General features: G+C 39.3%; 1 protein-coding gene across 1 annotated transcript; it reads left to right on the top strand.

Annotated features, from left to right (window-relative positions):
* The first annotated feature begins 8,627 nt into the window (after nt 1-8,627).
* Nucleotides 8,628-11,249, top strand: pthlhb (parathyroid hormone-like hormone b). Its single transcript, XM_084734221.1, has 3 exons — nt 8,628-9,106; nt 9,329-9,447; nt 10,026-11,249. The coding sequence occupies exons 2-3, from the start codon at nt 9,344-9,346 to the stop codon at nt 10,435-10,437; spliced, it is 516 nt and encodes a 171-aa protein (XP_084590347.1). The 5' UTR covers nt 8,628-9,106; nt 9,329-9,343; the 3' UTR covers nt 10,438-11,249.
* Nucleotides 11,250-12,446: the final 1,197 nt, after the last annotated feature.

Raw genomic sequence — 12,446 nt, 5'->3', positions numbered from 1 at the left:
TGGGAAAACAAAACTGTATCTGTGTGTCAGAGCACAAGTAAATATAGAATGATGTTAAATATAGAAACATTACAGCGAGTGCTTATAGGTGATGTAAGAGCAAATTAACACAAGCGAGGAAAACAAGTCTGACAAATTCTGATAATGTTACTTTGGTTTCTGCATGTTAACTTTTTTTTTTTTTACTTTCCAAGGACATGCAGAAACGTGTACACACAGTCTCTCTCTCTTACACACACACACACACACACACACACACACACACACACACACACACACACACACACAGTGGTTAGTCTGGCCAACCTTGTTGACCCACTGGCTTAGCTGTGGTTGCACGCTGGACGCAAAGCACTCATTAACGATTTGAGCCTGCTCTTCACTTATGCAAACAAACAGACTCAGCCCGTTATTACCGTAACACCATGTGTGTGTGGTCTTCTCAATCAGACCTCTATTGATTCTTCAATTTTCGCAGAGGCTGAGGCAATGTGAAACGGCACAATTTGTCAAGTGAGTAACAGACGTGGGGCACGCAGACTTGTGGCATGTTTCACCCACGGTTCACACGCGGGCGGACACATTTTTCATCAGCCTCAAATACTGCACAGTAGTTGTTGCAGCGGGCAGGAGTCTGTTCCACAGGCAATGCCACGGCATCACCACAAGCCACAAAACATAAAACTCCGCAGTAGGTTTTATGTCGCGTGTAAAATGCCGTCGTAACCGAGAGCGCTTACCCCTCTCCACCAGCTCCACTTTCTGCCCTCAGACAGAGCTATCTTTACATGGACGAGCAGTGCAGAGTCGGACTGTGAGCTCTGCTGTGTGTGCTGCTTGGCAGCCGGGCAGAAGTTTATGGTAATGTTTTGGGTGATAGGTCAGGGGCAGGAGGGTGGCGGGCTATTGGTGGTGGCTGTGTGGTGACTGTGTGGGGTTTCGGGCTGCGTCCAGCTGGCCCGGGTCTGCCTCTGAGGTCAGGAGAGTGAGAGGGGGGCATCAGACATGGGGCAGCTTGTGGTTTTGGTTTGGGGGGGTTGAATAAGGAGTAAGGAGCCTGCCCCCACTTTTTCCCCACAGCCTGGAGCACAGGGCCACTGCAGAGAGGCCGGCCACAGTCAGACACCCCACCATCAACATCTGCCAAGAGAGAAATGCTAATGTGGTGGGCACCTCATAAGGCCAGGTCAAAGACTCAGGCTTTGGACTTGTTTTTCTGCTTTTTGAATCACTCTGAATCACATCTTGGGCATGATCAAACACACAGTTTAATCTCAAGATGAACAACATTTAAGGTTTTCACTGGAAACATGCTCCAACATTGAATAGATGAGTGTAAAAACACTCCAGGTTCAGATGAGAGCAGAGCTGTGCCAGGCAGGAATCATTTCATCTTAGAAATACATTTTACAGGCAAAATGTCCAGTGGCAGATATTTCCTGTCTGAAAAATAATGATTTAATGTACCTGTGCTCTAGACTGAGTCTGGACAACATGCTTTTGTCCTAGCAGGACCTCCCCGACTCACTGTCTCCAAGAGCTTGACATTTATGATTAACATTAAAAAACTGTAGCTGTAAATAAGAAATCAGCCCCAAAGCGCTACCTGAGGAGGATTATCATATATCAAGCAGCAGAAACAGAAACAGACAAATCTTGCAGCTACTTTCAGATCAAGTAAATGCGTGACGGAGGAGGGCATGTTTGGCTAACCCTGAACAGGAATTAGGTAATGTTCAGGATGTATGCCTCTTAAAGTGTGGAGCGGTGACCCTTCTCTGACATCCTGACTAAACTGTCCATTGTGCATTGTGGCGCAATAACTAAAAGTCTGGATTTGCTGTTGGAAACATCTACTCAAAACCTGTAAATTTAGATAGATGTTATATAACGGATGTGAAGATATAAAGTGTTGTACTAAACATAATTGTTTTAAACGTAAGAAATATATTTTATGCATGACTAAGAGCTTCATCCACAGTATCAGTAGGATCCACGTTGTTCAATGATGGACCGTAAAAATAGCAACTCACATAAATATTTGAAAATATATTTACTTTATAAAGATGAAACAATTAGTCAATTATTTGATTATTTGATGGACAAAATGTTAATTAATTATAAATTCATACATTTAAATATTTTTTGAGCAAAAATGCCAAATGCCAGCTGCTCAAATGTGAGCATTTGCTGCTGTTATTTATTGCATGTGATAATTAACCGAACACTTTTGGGTTTCATATTGTTGGCCACAGACGACACGCAATTTGGAGTTGTCCGCTTGGAATTTTCACCATTTTCTGACCTTTTATTGACAAAACCATAACTGGATGAGTTGAGAAAATCTGCAGATTAAGAAATTATGAAAACATTACACACATGCAGCCTTAAACCATATATAAGCCTGTATTTTTCTTTACCCATTATGTTTATAACTTTTTCAGAAAAAAAGGAGAGAGAACCCTGAGGTGGTCAACAAACAGGAACATTATCCAACTCTTCCCAACCCTCCCTTCACATGTAAGGGAAAGGTAAAAAGAGGAAAAAACAAACCGTGTACTCTCATGCACAGGTTTCTATGGTCATCTGCCACTATAATTACATTGTTTTCAGGAGTATACTGTGATAAATGTTAAACAGCAAATGAAAGTCATTCAGGTCAGGTGTCATGTGGGTCCACTCAGTACTGTCTAATTTGTTTATCTCAAGTGGTTATCTTCACTTCTTACTCACTTTAATATGTTAACTATGGCTGATGATGAGACATAAGCTCTCTTTCATACATGTTTATATAATTTTGGATGCTACATTTAATTGGATTCAGTACCAACCACAGCACCACCAGTTCAATCAGGAAGTATTCTGGAATAAAACTGCCACAATACAAATGTAGTATTTGTAGGACTTTCATTAAAACTTTAATAGCATATGTTCCAGAAATATTATATTTGTGAATGGAAAATGTTGTTTAGCATCAGATCTTAACTTACTAGCTTCTTCTTCTTTCTTGGCAGATGGATTTTGTTCAGTTGTCATTATGTGACAAGTTTAATAATAAGTCTGGAAATTTGGTTATGTGATAACATGCGAGCTAAAAATTAGGTATATGTTTTTTTTCAAGCCTGACTCTGAATATTTGTATTTGCCAGTGGGCGGGACATTGAGCAAGAGTACAAGGAGAGGTGTTTGCATCTGCAAGTACAGCATTTTTCAATTAATTTATTTTATCAGCAATCTTATGTATATAAAAAAAAGATTCCGATAGTTGTGAAAATTCAGTCATCTCAACAAACAACAATCGGCAAATGCAAATGTCTGTGCCTGTCTAAGAAAGCTTAGAAAAATGATCGCCATTTACAGAATTTTCTATCAAATGAAATAAATAACTATTTAGTCAAGTGAAGTTTTGAATTGCAGAAGGTAACTTGTTTGTGAGAACTGTATATTAAGACACAAAGATTTTGCTGTGGCCCGAAGTGAGTCTGATGAAGAGCTCTGTTCTTCAACGGCTGATTTCATGTCAACGTGGAGCGTCCGGGTTTAATGTAGCTCTTAAAAAGTGACACGTTTTAAGCACCAATAAACCACCAACCGAAAAGAAAACAGAGTGCATCCATTTTAAATTTCATCTCCTGAGCTTTTATTAATAAAACACAGCCTCAGTCGCAGAGCTGTTGAAAATAGCTGAACCAGAGGAGGGTAAAGAAGAATAAAGAGCATTCCTGGGATGACAGTTATGATTGGTAGGTGTGAATGATTAGATGAAAACTCTTCCAGCAGCCCACAATACGACATTATAAAGCATGCCTCAAATGAACTAACTGAAACGGCCCGTACAGTAACTCACCGTTAAAAAACCATTAGGAGGGAAAAGTAACTCTGCAGAAGTCATTTTTCAAGTGAGGTTTTCCAGGATAACAAACCTGAAGTTCTCATGTGAACAAATGGCCAAGCGATCAAAGCCCTGACTGCATCATAAAGGGACCATTATCAAATACACTGTAAAACCTCTAGTGCTGGTCCTTGCAACTAAATATATGGTAACAGATGACATTTGAGGTGTTATATAAGTTTGTTGAATGTCATGTTCAACAGAAACTACACTTAGTTATTTTTCTAACCATATATTGGATGTTTTTAGCTTTCATGTACCCACTTCTCACTTTGCCGTAATCTTCAAATTTCAGTTAAAGTTGAGACGGGGCTCTGAGTTAAAGGGGAGTGGTGCTGTAAAACAGTAATAATAAAATAATAGGGAATGCTGACAGCACCAGAGTGTGACTTGTGTGGGAATTAACACTGACTCACTGGCACAGACAGAATCGTAATGTACATGCCAAGTACATAGTGATTCTGAATGTAACTCCATAACAAAAGCAGGAACTGTCGCGGCAACTAAAGCCAGGATTTATGACATAATAGGGCGGGCCAATAGAGGGAAAGGGTACAACACATCCAAAAATAGATGCCGAACTCTGAATTTATACATGAAGTGAGGGTGTTTCTCTGGAGTGTGTGTGAGCTGGATGTTTGGAACAGGAGGGTACAAATTCTTTGAAACTGGGGTGGGAGGGTGTGTATATGTTCTGTACGTGTGAATGTGAAGTAAGTGCAGTGTGAAAAGGATGAAAAACGGACAGGAATACTGTTCTGTGTTGAGAGTGCAATTTAGCATGAATCAAAAGCAGCTTTCCTGGCTCCTGTTCCATGCGCTGCCGTCTGCCAGGAAATGGGATTTTTTTCATATTTTTTTGCAGGTAAAGTCTTTGCAGAATGGAATCAAATGAGGTATTTTTTTCCCTACCGAATGTAAAAGTGTTGGAAGTTTGGGGCAGACTCTCTGGAAACAGAAGAAAGCTACGTTTTGGAGACAGCAGGGGGGGTCTGCCATATATTTGTCCCAGCCCCAAACCCCTTCTGGAGCCCTTGCTGAATTGAATCATGACTGCTTGTAAAATACTGAGCCCTCTATTAAGTAATTTACCACCAACTGGTCTACAGTCTAGCCTGAAGTGATTCTACTAATCATCACTGCTCACAGAAATAATTTATGGGTTTTATTCATGAGGAGAAATGCGAGTTATTCCATCCTGTAAAACAGTGCAAGTAGGTATAGTAACCACATAAATGACTCAGGATTTTGAATGGACTGTATTCATCTTCACTTCACAGCCAATTTTAACAATTAATCCCTAAAAATAGGCAAAGATGCATTGTGTTCAAACTGCATCTACGTTAAACTGGGGTTAATGTTCCAGTATTATATATTTTAACATTTCTTTGTTTCAAAAACTTAAAAAAAAAAAAAAGATTTAGTCTTTGCCAAATCAGTGAAATAAAGATAACAGATGGCACCTAATTCAATTCAAAGAGTTAAAACACATTGCTTAATTATGATGATATTAATATAATAGAACAGACAGCAGGAAAATAGCAGGTATGCCTCTGAGTTCATGTAATACTGAGTTTTCCACTGCCAATAAAAGAATCAAAATGTCAAAATGATTAAAAACATTCAGCAATAAAGAAATTCAAAATTCTCAATTAAATGGCAAAAAAGACGAGACAAAATGTGACCATGTGTGTAAATCACTGAGAGTTGAATTTCAGAAGCTTGTTTAGGGTAAACAAAGTGGAAATCAGAACATATTTTCTCCATAAAATATCACCCAGTTTCTCCTAAATCGATGAATAAAGTTAAGAAGTTGTGTTTTTATACAAATACTGAAATCTGCTCCTGTAAACAGACGTATACTCTTTCTATGCTCTGCTGCATCATAAGTGAAAAAGCATTTCCTCAGATGCAAATTTGGTAACGCCCCAGTGTGTAGAATGAGTCATCAACAGTTTTTAATTGTTTTCCAGACAAACTCCGAAATACCATTAAAATACTATAACGCAATTTTGACTCCATTAAAACTTTAACAGGTTTAATGGTTACCATGCTCACTGTCATAACTAAGCATGTTAGCATGCTAAGATTTAGTAAATAGCACCAAACACAATGGGAATGGGAATGTTGTTGGTTTCATATTTGGTCTGAAGGTTTGAACTGATGACGGCAGGAGTAGGTAGGGATCACCAAAGTTATGAAAAATCATCCAGAGAGGGATATAAATATGTATACCAAATTTTATGGTAATCCATCCAAAAATTGTAATGACATTTCACCTCAAGGCACCTTACACTCAACCGTGAATATTCGCCCCAAGTTTTGTGCCAATCTTTGTAATAGATGTTGCAATGTTGAAAATGTTGATCTGCTGATGGCACTGCGAGAAAAGTTAAGGGATTATAAAATTCATGAGGATTCATCCTCTGTGGATAATGAATGTCTTCGTGGTAATCCATCAAACAGTTCTTGAGATATTTCAGTCTGGACCAAAGTGGTGGACAGAATGACTGTCCAAGCAATAGACCAACACTACCATCCTGAGAGCCACACTGCTATCATTGCTAAAAAAAACCCCCAGCCAAGTCTAATGAATCATGGGAAATGAAAATGGTGTCAAGTAAAATTATGAGGACATTGGTAGTTTGTACAGCTGCAGGATTTCTATACAAATGCACTGAGTGTGTCAGCACAGGCTGTACTATTGTCTTCTGATGGGTCATGACCCAGAAATGAATCACAGGAACACTTAATTGGGTTGAGAACAATCTGCTGCCAGACCTAAACTGACATTAACCACAACTGAGGCACTCTTGTGAGCCCTGATTACACATACAGCAATATCCATATTCATGACATGTTGATAGTTAAATTTAATTTGAGTCTAAATTACATTTTACGCAAAGATCACTTTGAACAGACTCTAGAACAACATGTTCACATTGGTACCAAACACGAATGTTGTGGGCAGAACTGCCAACTGTTTGATCACAAGATCACAAAGTTTCATAGGTGGAGCAACATGCAAGTCAAACATCAACCACTGACCGCAATTAATTTAGCAAAAGGCAACACATTTGTAACCATGCAAGCAGCGTGGCAATGTTGGTCTGTCTGATTCAGCTCCACTATCAGGTCAAAACTTACATTTTTTCAATACTTTGGTGTATGACCAAATACCTGCAAAACTAGTAAAATTTCCATAACTCTCAACTGTACTTTCCATTTAGTGAAAATTAGCAACACGTTAAAATGCTAACATGTTAACTTAAAGTTGCACATGGTAAACATTATACATGCTCAACATATTTTTCGGGGTTTTGTTATTTATTACAAATGTCACTGTGAGCTGACTGATGTAACTTAAAGCACCTGTGTGCCTGAGTATAGCCACACAGAGCCCATTCTATGAATATCTTTGGACTGCATTTTACATAGATACATATAGCACTCCTCTAGTCAATCGACCGCTGAAAGCACTTAACAACCACATGCTACATTCACCCGTTCATACACATGTCCATACACCGTTGCACAGTCATCAGGAGGAATCAGAATCTTACCCAAGGATAGTTCCACATGCAGACATATCTTTTCTGGCACCTTAATAAGGTGACAAACCAGTTGATTACAAATCGAGTAACAGCATGTTCACAATTTAGTTACTCATAATAATAAAGTAAGTAAGTAATGATAATAATCTGATCAAATATATCAGACTGCTAATATTACCACAATTTATTATAACGTCAAAAATCTTACCAAGTAATTATCAAAATTATGAAATTTAAATGACATTTTCTACAGTTTCATACCATATATTGGGCTGCAGACAGATATTTTCCAATATTTATATGCCAAATGTATGCCAAGTCACAAACAGAGTAATTAAAGTGTTTTTAAAGAAAAGAACTGTGTTCAACTGCAAAGCATTACAAGATATTTTAAAACCACCCTACCCTTGTTGCATATACTAGTACACGTGTGCATGTAGCCCTGTCAATCAACGTGATCCTAAAAATAAATGCACTTTTAGCCACGGCTACCTCTTACATCTGAATACTGACCTTTAATGGCTGCATTTATTACATTTTTAGTAAAATTACAAATGTGGTTGGATTCCTCAGAGTGGTTAAATCGCTTTAACAAGCACAGTGAACCTGGGATTGTATACGGCTGCTTCAATGCAAAGCTTTCCACTTTCCTTATTAGCTGGATATGAGAGATACCTCAGAGCCCACTGTAACCATTCAGTGGTGAGCTGGTTTGCTGAGGCGGAGTGGAGGTGAATTGAATGGTCTGCAGTGAGAGGCTGTGGGTTGGGTTTCTCTGAGGTTATGGTCATTCTCCCCAGGGAAAGTGGTTAAGCCTGGCTGTTTACTTTGGAGTAACCCTGCCCCTCCCCTTATGCACTCTGCTTGGTAAGCCCTGATTACCTCCATTGGTGCACACCTGTCATTTCTGACCTGTTCATGATAAAAAATATAGTAGTAGAATTTATTAAGAGAATACAGCTGAAGTCATTTAAAATTGATTAAAAACGATTTTTTCCCAAGCTTGTCTAATGTATACTCTTTGTTGTGTGGGGGTTTGGATGTTGCATGGGCGCCACCTTCTTGTCACGGCAGGTGTGTGTGAAGGGTTGGGGGAGGGAGAGAAGTGAGGGTAGGGAGGTTTGGGAGGGTGTTAGGACTGGACTTAATGGGTAGGGGCTAAGGTAGTGCCTGCATCTTCATCCAAGGAGCAGTTTTGACTTTCTCCCTGTGCCTCTCTCAGACAGACTCACACAGGCTCGCTCACAGTGCTGGACTGAAAAACGCTCTCAGCTCTGCTCTCCGGCCACCAGAGAAGATGCTTCATCGTTACTCTTCATGAGATTACTGCGAGACTGAGTAGGCTGGCAGCTCTGCAGCTGATGGGCTGCTGCTACTGCTGCTGCTCTTTCCATCTTTATCTCTCTTTTAATTGGGACACTGGGGAGAAATAAATAGCTCAGCACACACTGTTGGGAGGCAAATGAATGGAACAGACTGACGGGGGATTTCCCCAGGCTGCCTTCACACCAATGGACCTGGACACAAGTTTTCAACTGGCCAAATTGCATTTGGCAGACTAATGTTTCTCATTATTTTGTAAATTCACTTTCGCAACAAGATCATCTTTTACGAGCTTGCAGACCTTTTTGTGGATTTTCACTGTAAACATTCACATCATGTAAGTTTGAGTTTCTTCTTTACTTTAATAAACTGTTTACTGGCATATGTAATGCCGCCTGGGAGATCTCACATGCGCAGAAACGGTGTCATTTTTCAGCTGCCTACACTGCTACTTACATAAACTATTGAATTGTATATTGTCAGTTTAGTATATATTCATGAAACAAAGTTTTGCATAATTAATTGAAGTGGCTGATACATTGTTTCTTGTCCTCTTCAGATCTTTGGTTCAAGGATGTGCTCTATAGTCATGCTTCATCAGTGGAGTCTGGCTGTGTTCTTACTGTGCTCCCCAGTGACTATTGATGGGAGACCAGCTGATGCACTTAGTAGCAGAACGTAAGTTATTTTTTATACTTATTTTGATAACCACAGAAAACTAATTAAATGTTATGCAATGTGGAACTTCTGATAATTTTGGAAATGAAGGATTGTTTAATTATTAAACATGATGAGGCAATATTTTTTTGAAATTTCCTGCTGTTTGGATTTGTAAAGCAGTCTACCTGTACAGATTAAATTTGGTACAGAAGGTTTTCTCTGTTTCAACTCTGGCATTTTGGGCTGTGGAGCCCAGATTAGTGACAACTCTCAGAAACTTGTTTATGCTGCCACCTACTGTACTGAGGTTTCCTGGTGCCTCACCTTCAATTTCATCTGAAACCACTTCTCCTGTAACTATTCCACACATACTCAGCAGCTGTGGTTTACAATGAAATTACAAAAATTTGATTCTGATTGTGCCAACTAATAGTGATAAGGAATTCTCCTTTAATTTTGTCAATGGCAATTTAAGAGAGAAAAGTGGATTCAACACTGATGCCCTCTAATACTGTAGGATGCTGTTTCAGGATGCTATTAGATTTTTTGCAACCTCCCTTGTTAATCCAACTGTCTCTTCACTTTCATGTTTTTAGGAGGAGGTCGGTGAGCCACGCCCAGCTGATGCATGACAAGGGCCGCTCGTTGCAGGAGTTCAAGCGTCGCATGTGGCTGCACGAGCTGCTCGAGGAGGTGCACACGGCTGATGAGCGAGCTCCACCTGTGCAGAGCAGAACCCAGAGTCAAACCTTCAGTGGGAATGCCCTGCACGAGAAGCCCCCGGGGGCCACCAAGAACCTCCCTGACAGGTTCAGGCTGGACAGAGAGGGCCCTAACCTGCCCCAGGAGACCAACAAGTCTCTGGCTTATAAGGACCAGCCACTAAAAGTGGCCACTAAGAGGAAAAAAAAGGTCAGGTTAGGCCGGCGCAGAGAGAGTGACAAGAAGCGGAGGCGGGCACGGTCTGTCACAACGAAGGAGCCACGAAGGATGCAGTGCCTCGACTAAGAGACTCCTAAAAACCTTTATATGGTACTGGACTAAGACACTGACACAGGTTCAACTAGACTGAGATCTGAGAGACTCAACCCATTGCTGACTCAGTCACTTCGTAAAATGGCGCCGGAGTTGTGCTTGTATGATAATAATTTGCTCTGTTTGTATTTTCAATCTCATACTTACTGACGTTTTGTGAACTGTCATCATAACATCTTCTTAGGTCCATATTTATTTGGAACAATTGTAAACCTGATTTACATCAAAACAATGCCATATGTTGTCATTTCTGTACAACTGTGTGCACAAGTAGATCATAACAGGAACTATTTATTGCCAGAATATAATGTAACTTCACAAAATTTTGGAGGCTGAGTGGTCTGCTTTTGTTTGGCTCTGACTATCGTGGACTTAGAGTTACCTACAAACTGTTCACTGAATACATCTGTTGGAACTGTTCTGCCATAATTTATTTCACTTTGAAAGTGTGTATTTATTTTGTGAATGTATCACGGTGCTGCTGACTAAATTCCATAATGCACTTTAGTTATATCCTGTACATGTTCTTTTGTGGTTGAGTTTTGATTTGATTTGTTTCTTTTTGATGGTCCTGCTTTCCTTTCCCACCTTAGATCCCTCATGGACTTGTAACTTATTGGATGCTTCATCAAACCCACTCTCACCGTTTTACATTATAGTTTATTTTTATAGAACAAGTCCGAGACAGGGGCTCTCAGACTCATTTGATGTTCTTCAATTGCACTGAGGGCATACTGTACATGTTTCCAGTTAATCAAACATTAAAAGTGTAGCCATTAGAAATATTTCTGGATTCTTGGTGTCTTTGTTCACCAGCCTTACACGGCTCAAATGTGCGATTTGTTAATCGATAGTCAGCTACTATTTTTATCATCAGCTGATCCCTTAAGTCATTCGTCAAGCAAAAATACTAAACATCACCTCACTCCAGCTTCTCAAATATGAGGATTTTAATTGTCTTTTGTGATATTCTGTGATATTGAATATATCTGGACTTTGTTTTATCAGACCAAACAAGACATCTGAAGACATCACATACAGTTTTGGAAAATTATGTTGGGCATCGTCACAATTTTATTGAACAATTTTATTGAACAATTTTATTGAACAATTACCAAGAAAATAATTGGAAAATCAGCTGACAATGAAAATAATTATTAAGATGTAGCCCTATTGACAAGTCAGATACTTCTATGACTGCATATATGTGTATTTAAAATGTTTATTGTATCAAGTGGAACTGAATGCTTCAGCCAGAAAGAGGAGTTTAAGTAATACAGTGAATGCTAGTTTTGTTATCTATAAGAATAATATGATGATATGATTTAGGACAACAATATATTGATTACAAATCATATTCATCTGCCCCAAGTTAACTACCTACTAACTAACTACTTTTACTATAAAAACCTGAGGTTGGTGTGGAGTTGACTAGGGCTGCGGTGGTCAAAGAGCCCAAGGTGAGGTGACATCTTCAGGTTGCTTGTTTTGTCCTGCTAACAACCCAAAACCCAAAGATATTCAGTATTTGATCATGTAAGACAAAGAAAAGCTGTTTGGCATTTTTGCAGGAAAAGTGATTCAAACGACTCAGAGATGATCAAAATAGTTGTCAGTTAAAGGGATAGTTCAGATTTTTTGAGGTGTGGAGGTACGAGGTATTTATCAGTCAACTCATTACTTACAGCAGATGGCAATTTACATGGAGACGCAACTGGGATAGTGGTGCAGGAAACTAAGCAATATGCTGCTGTGGACAGGGGTCAGGAGCAAAACACACTTTAGACACCAAAAAAGATGTGCACCTAAAAAAAAAAATCAATATCATTTTAAAAGTATGCAATATTTTCTCAGCTTTACCTTAATGGATCAAGGCAGTGGGAGCCCAGAAACACCCATGTTCTGCAAGGTAAAATTCCTCTTTTTTTAATTATTTAGTTTGGTGCTGGTTTGTATATTTTATCATGACCTTTAATCTTGCT

Source organism: Lutjanus erythropterus, chromosome 13 (genome assembly GCF_056507025.1).
Source record: "Lutjanus erythropterus isolate fLutEry1 chromosome 13, fLutEry1.hap2, whole genome shotgun sequence".
Taxonomy (NCBI): Eukaryota; Metazoa; Chordata; class Actinopteri; order Lutjaniformes; family Lutjanidae; genus Lutjanus; species Lutjanus erythropterus.
The sequence above is the reverse complement of the archived record's forward strand: the minus strand, read 5'-3'. Positions and strand labels throughout refer to the sequence as shown.

What these genes read in the sequence shown, in the direction of transcription:
- pthlhb (XM_084734221.1), top strand. Translation starts at nt 9,344, where the DNA reads ATGTGCTCTATAGTCATGCTTCATCAGTGGAGTCTGGCTGTGTTCTTA. An exon ending in GATGCACTTAGTAGCAGAAC is followed by an intron (nt 9,448 to 10,025) that starts GTAAGTTATTTT and finishes TCATGTTTTTAG; the next exon opens with GAGGAGGTCGGTGAGCCACG.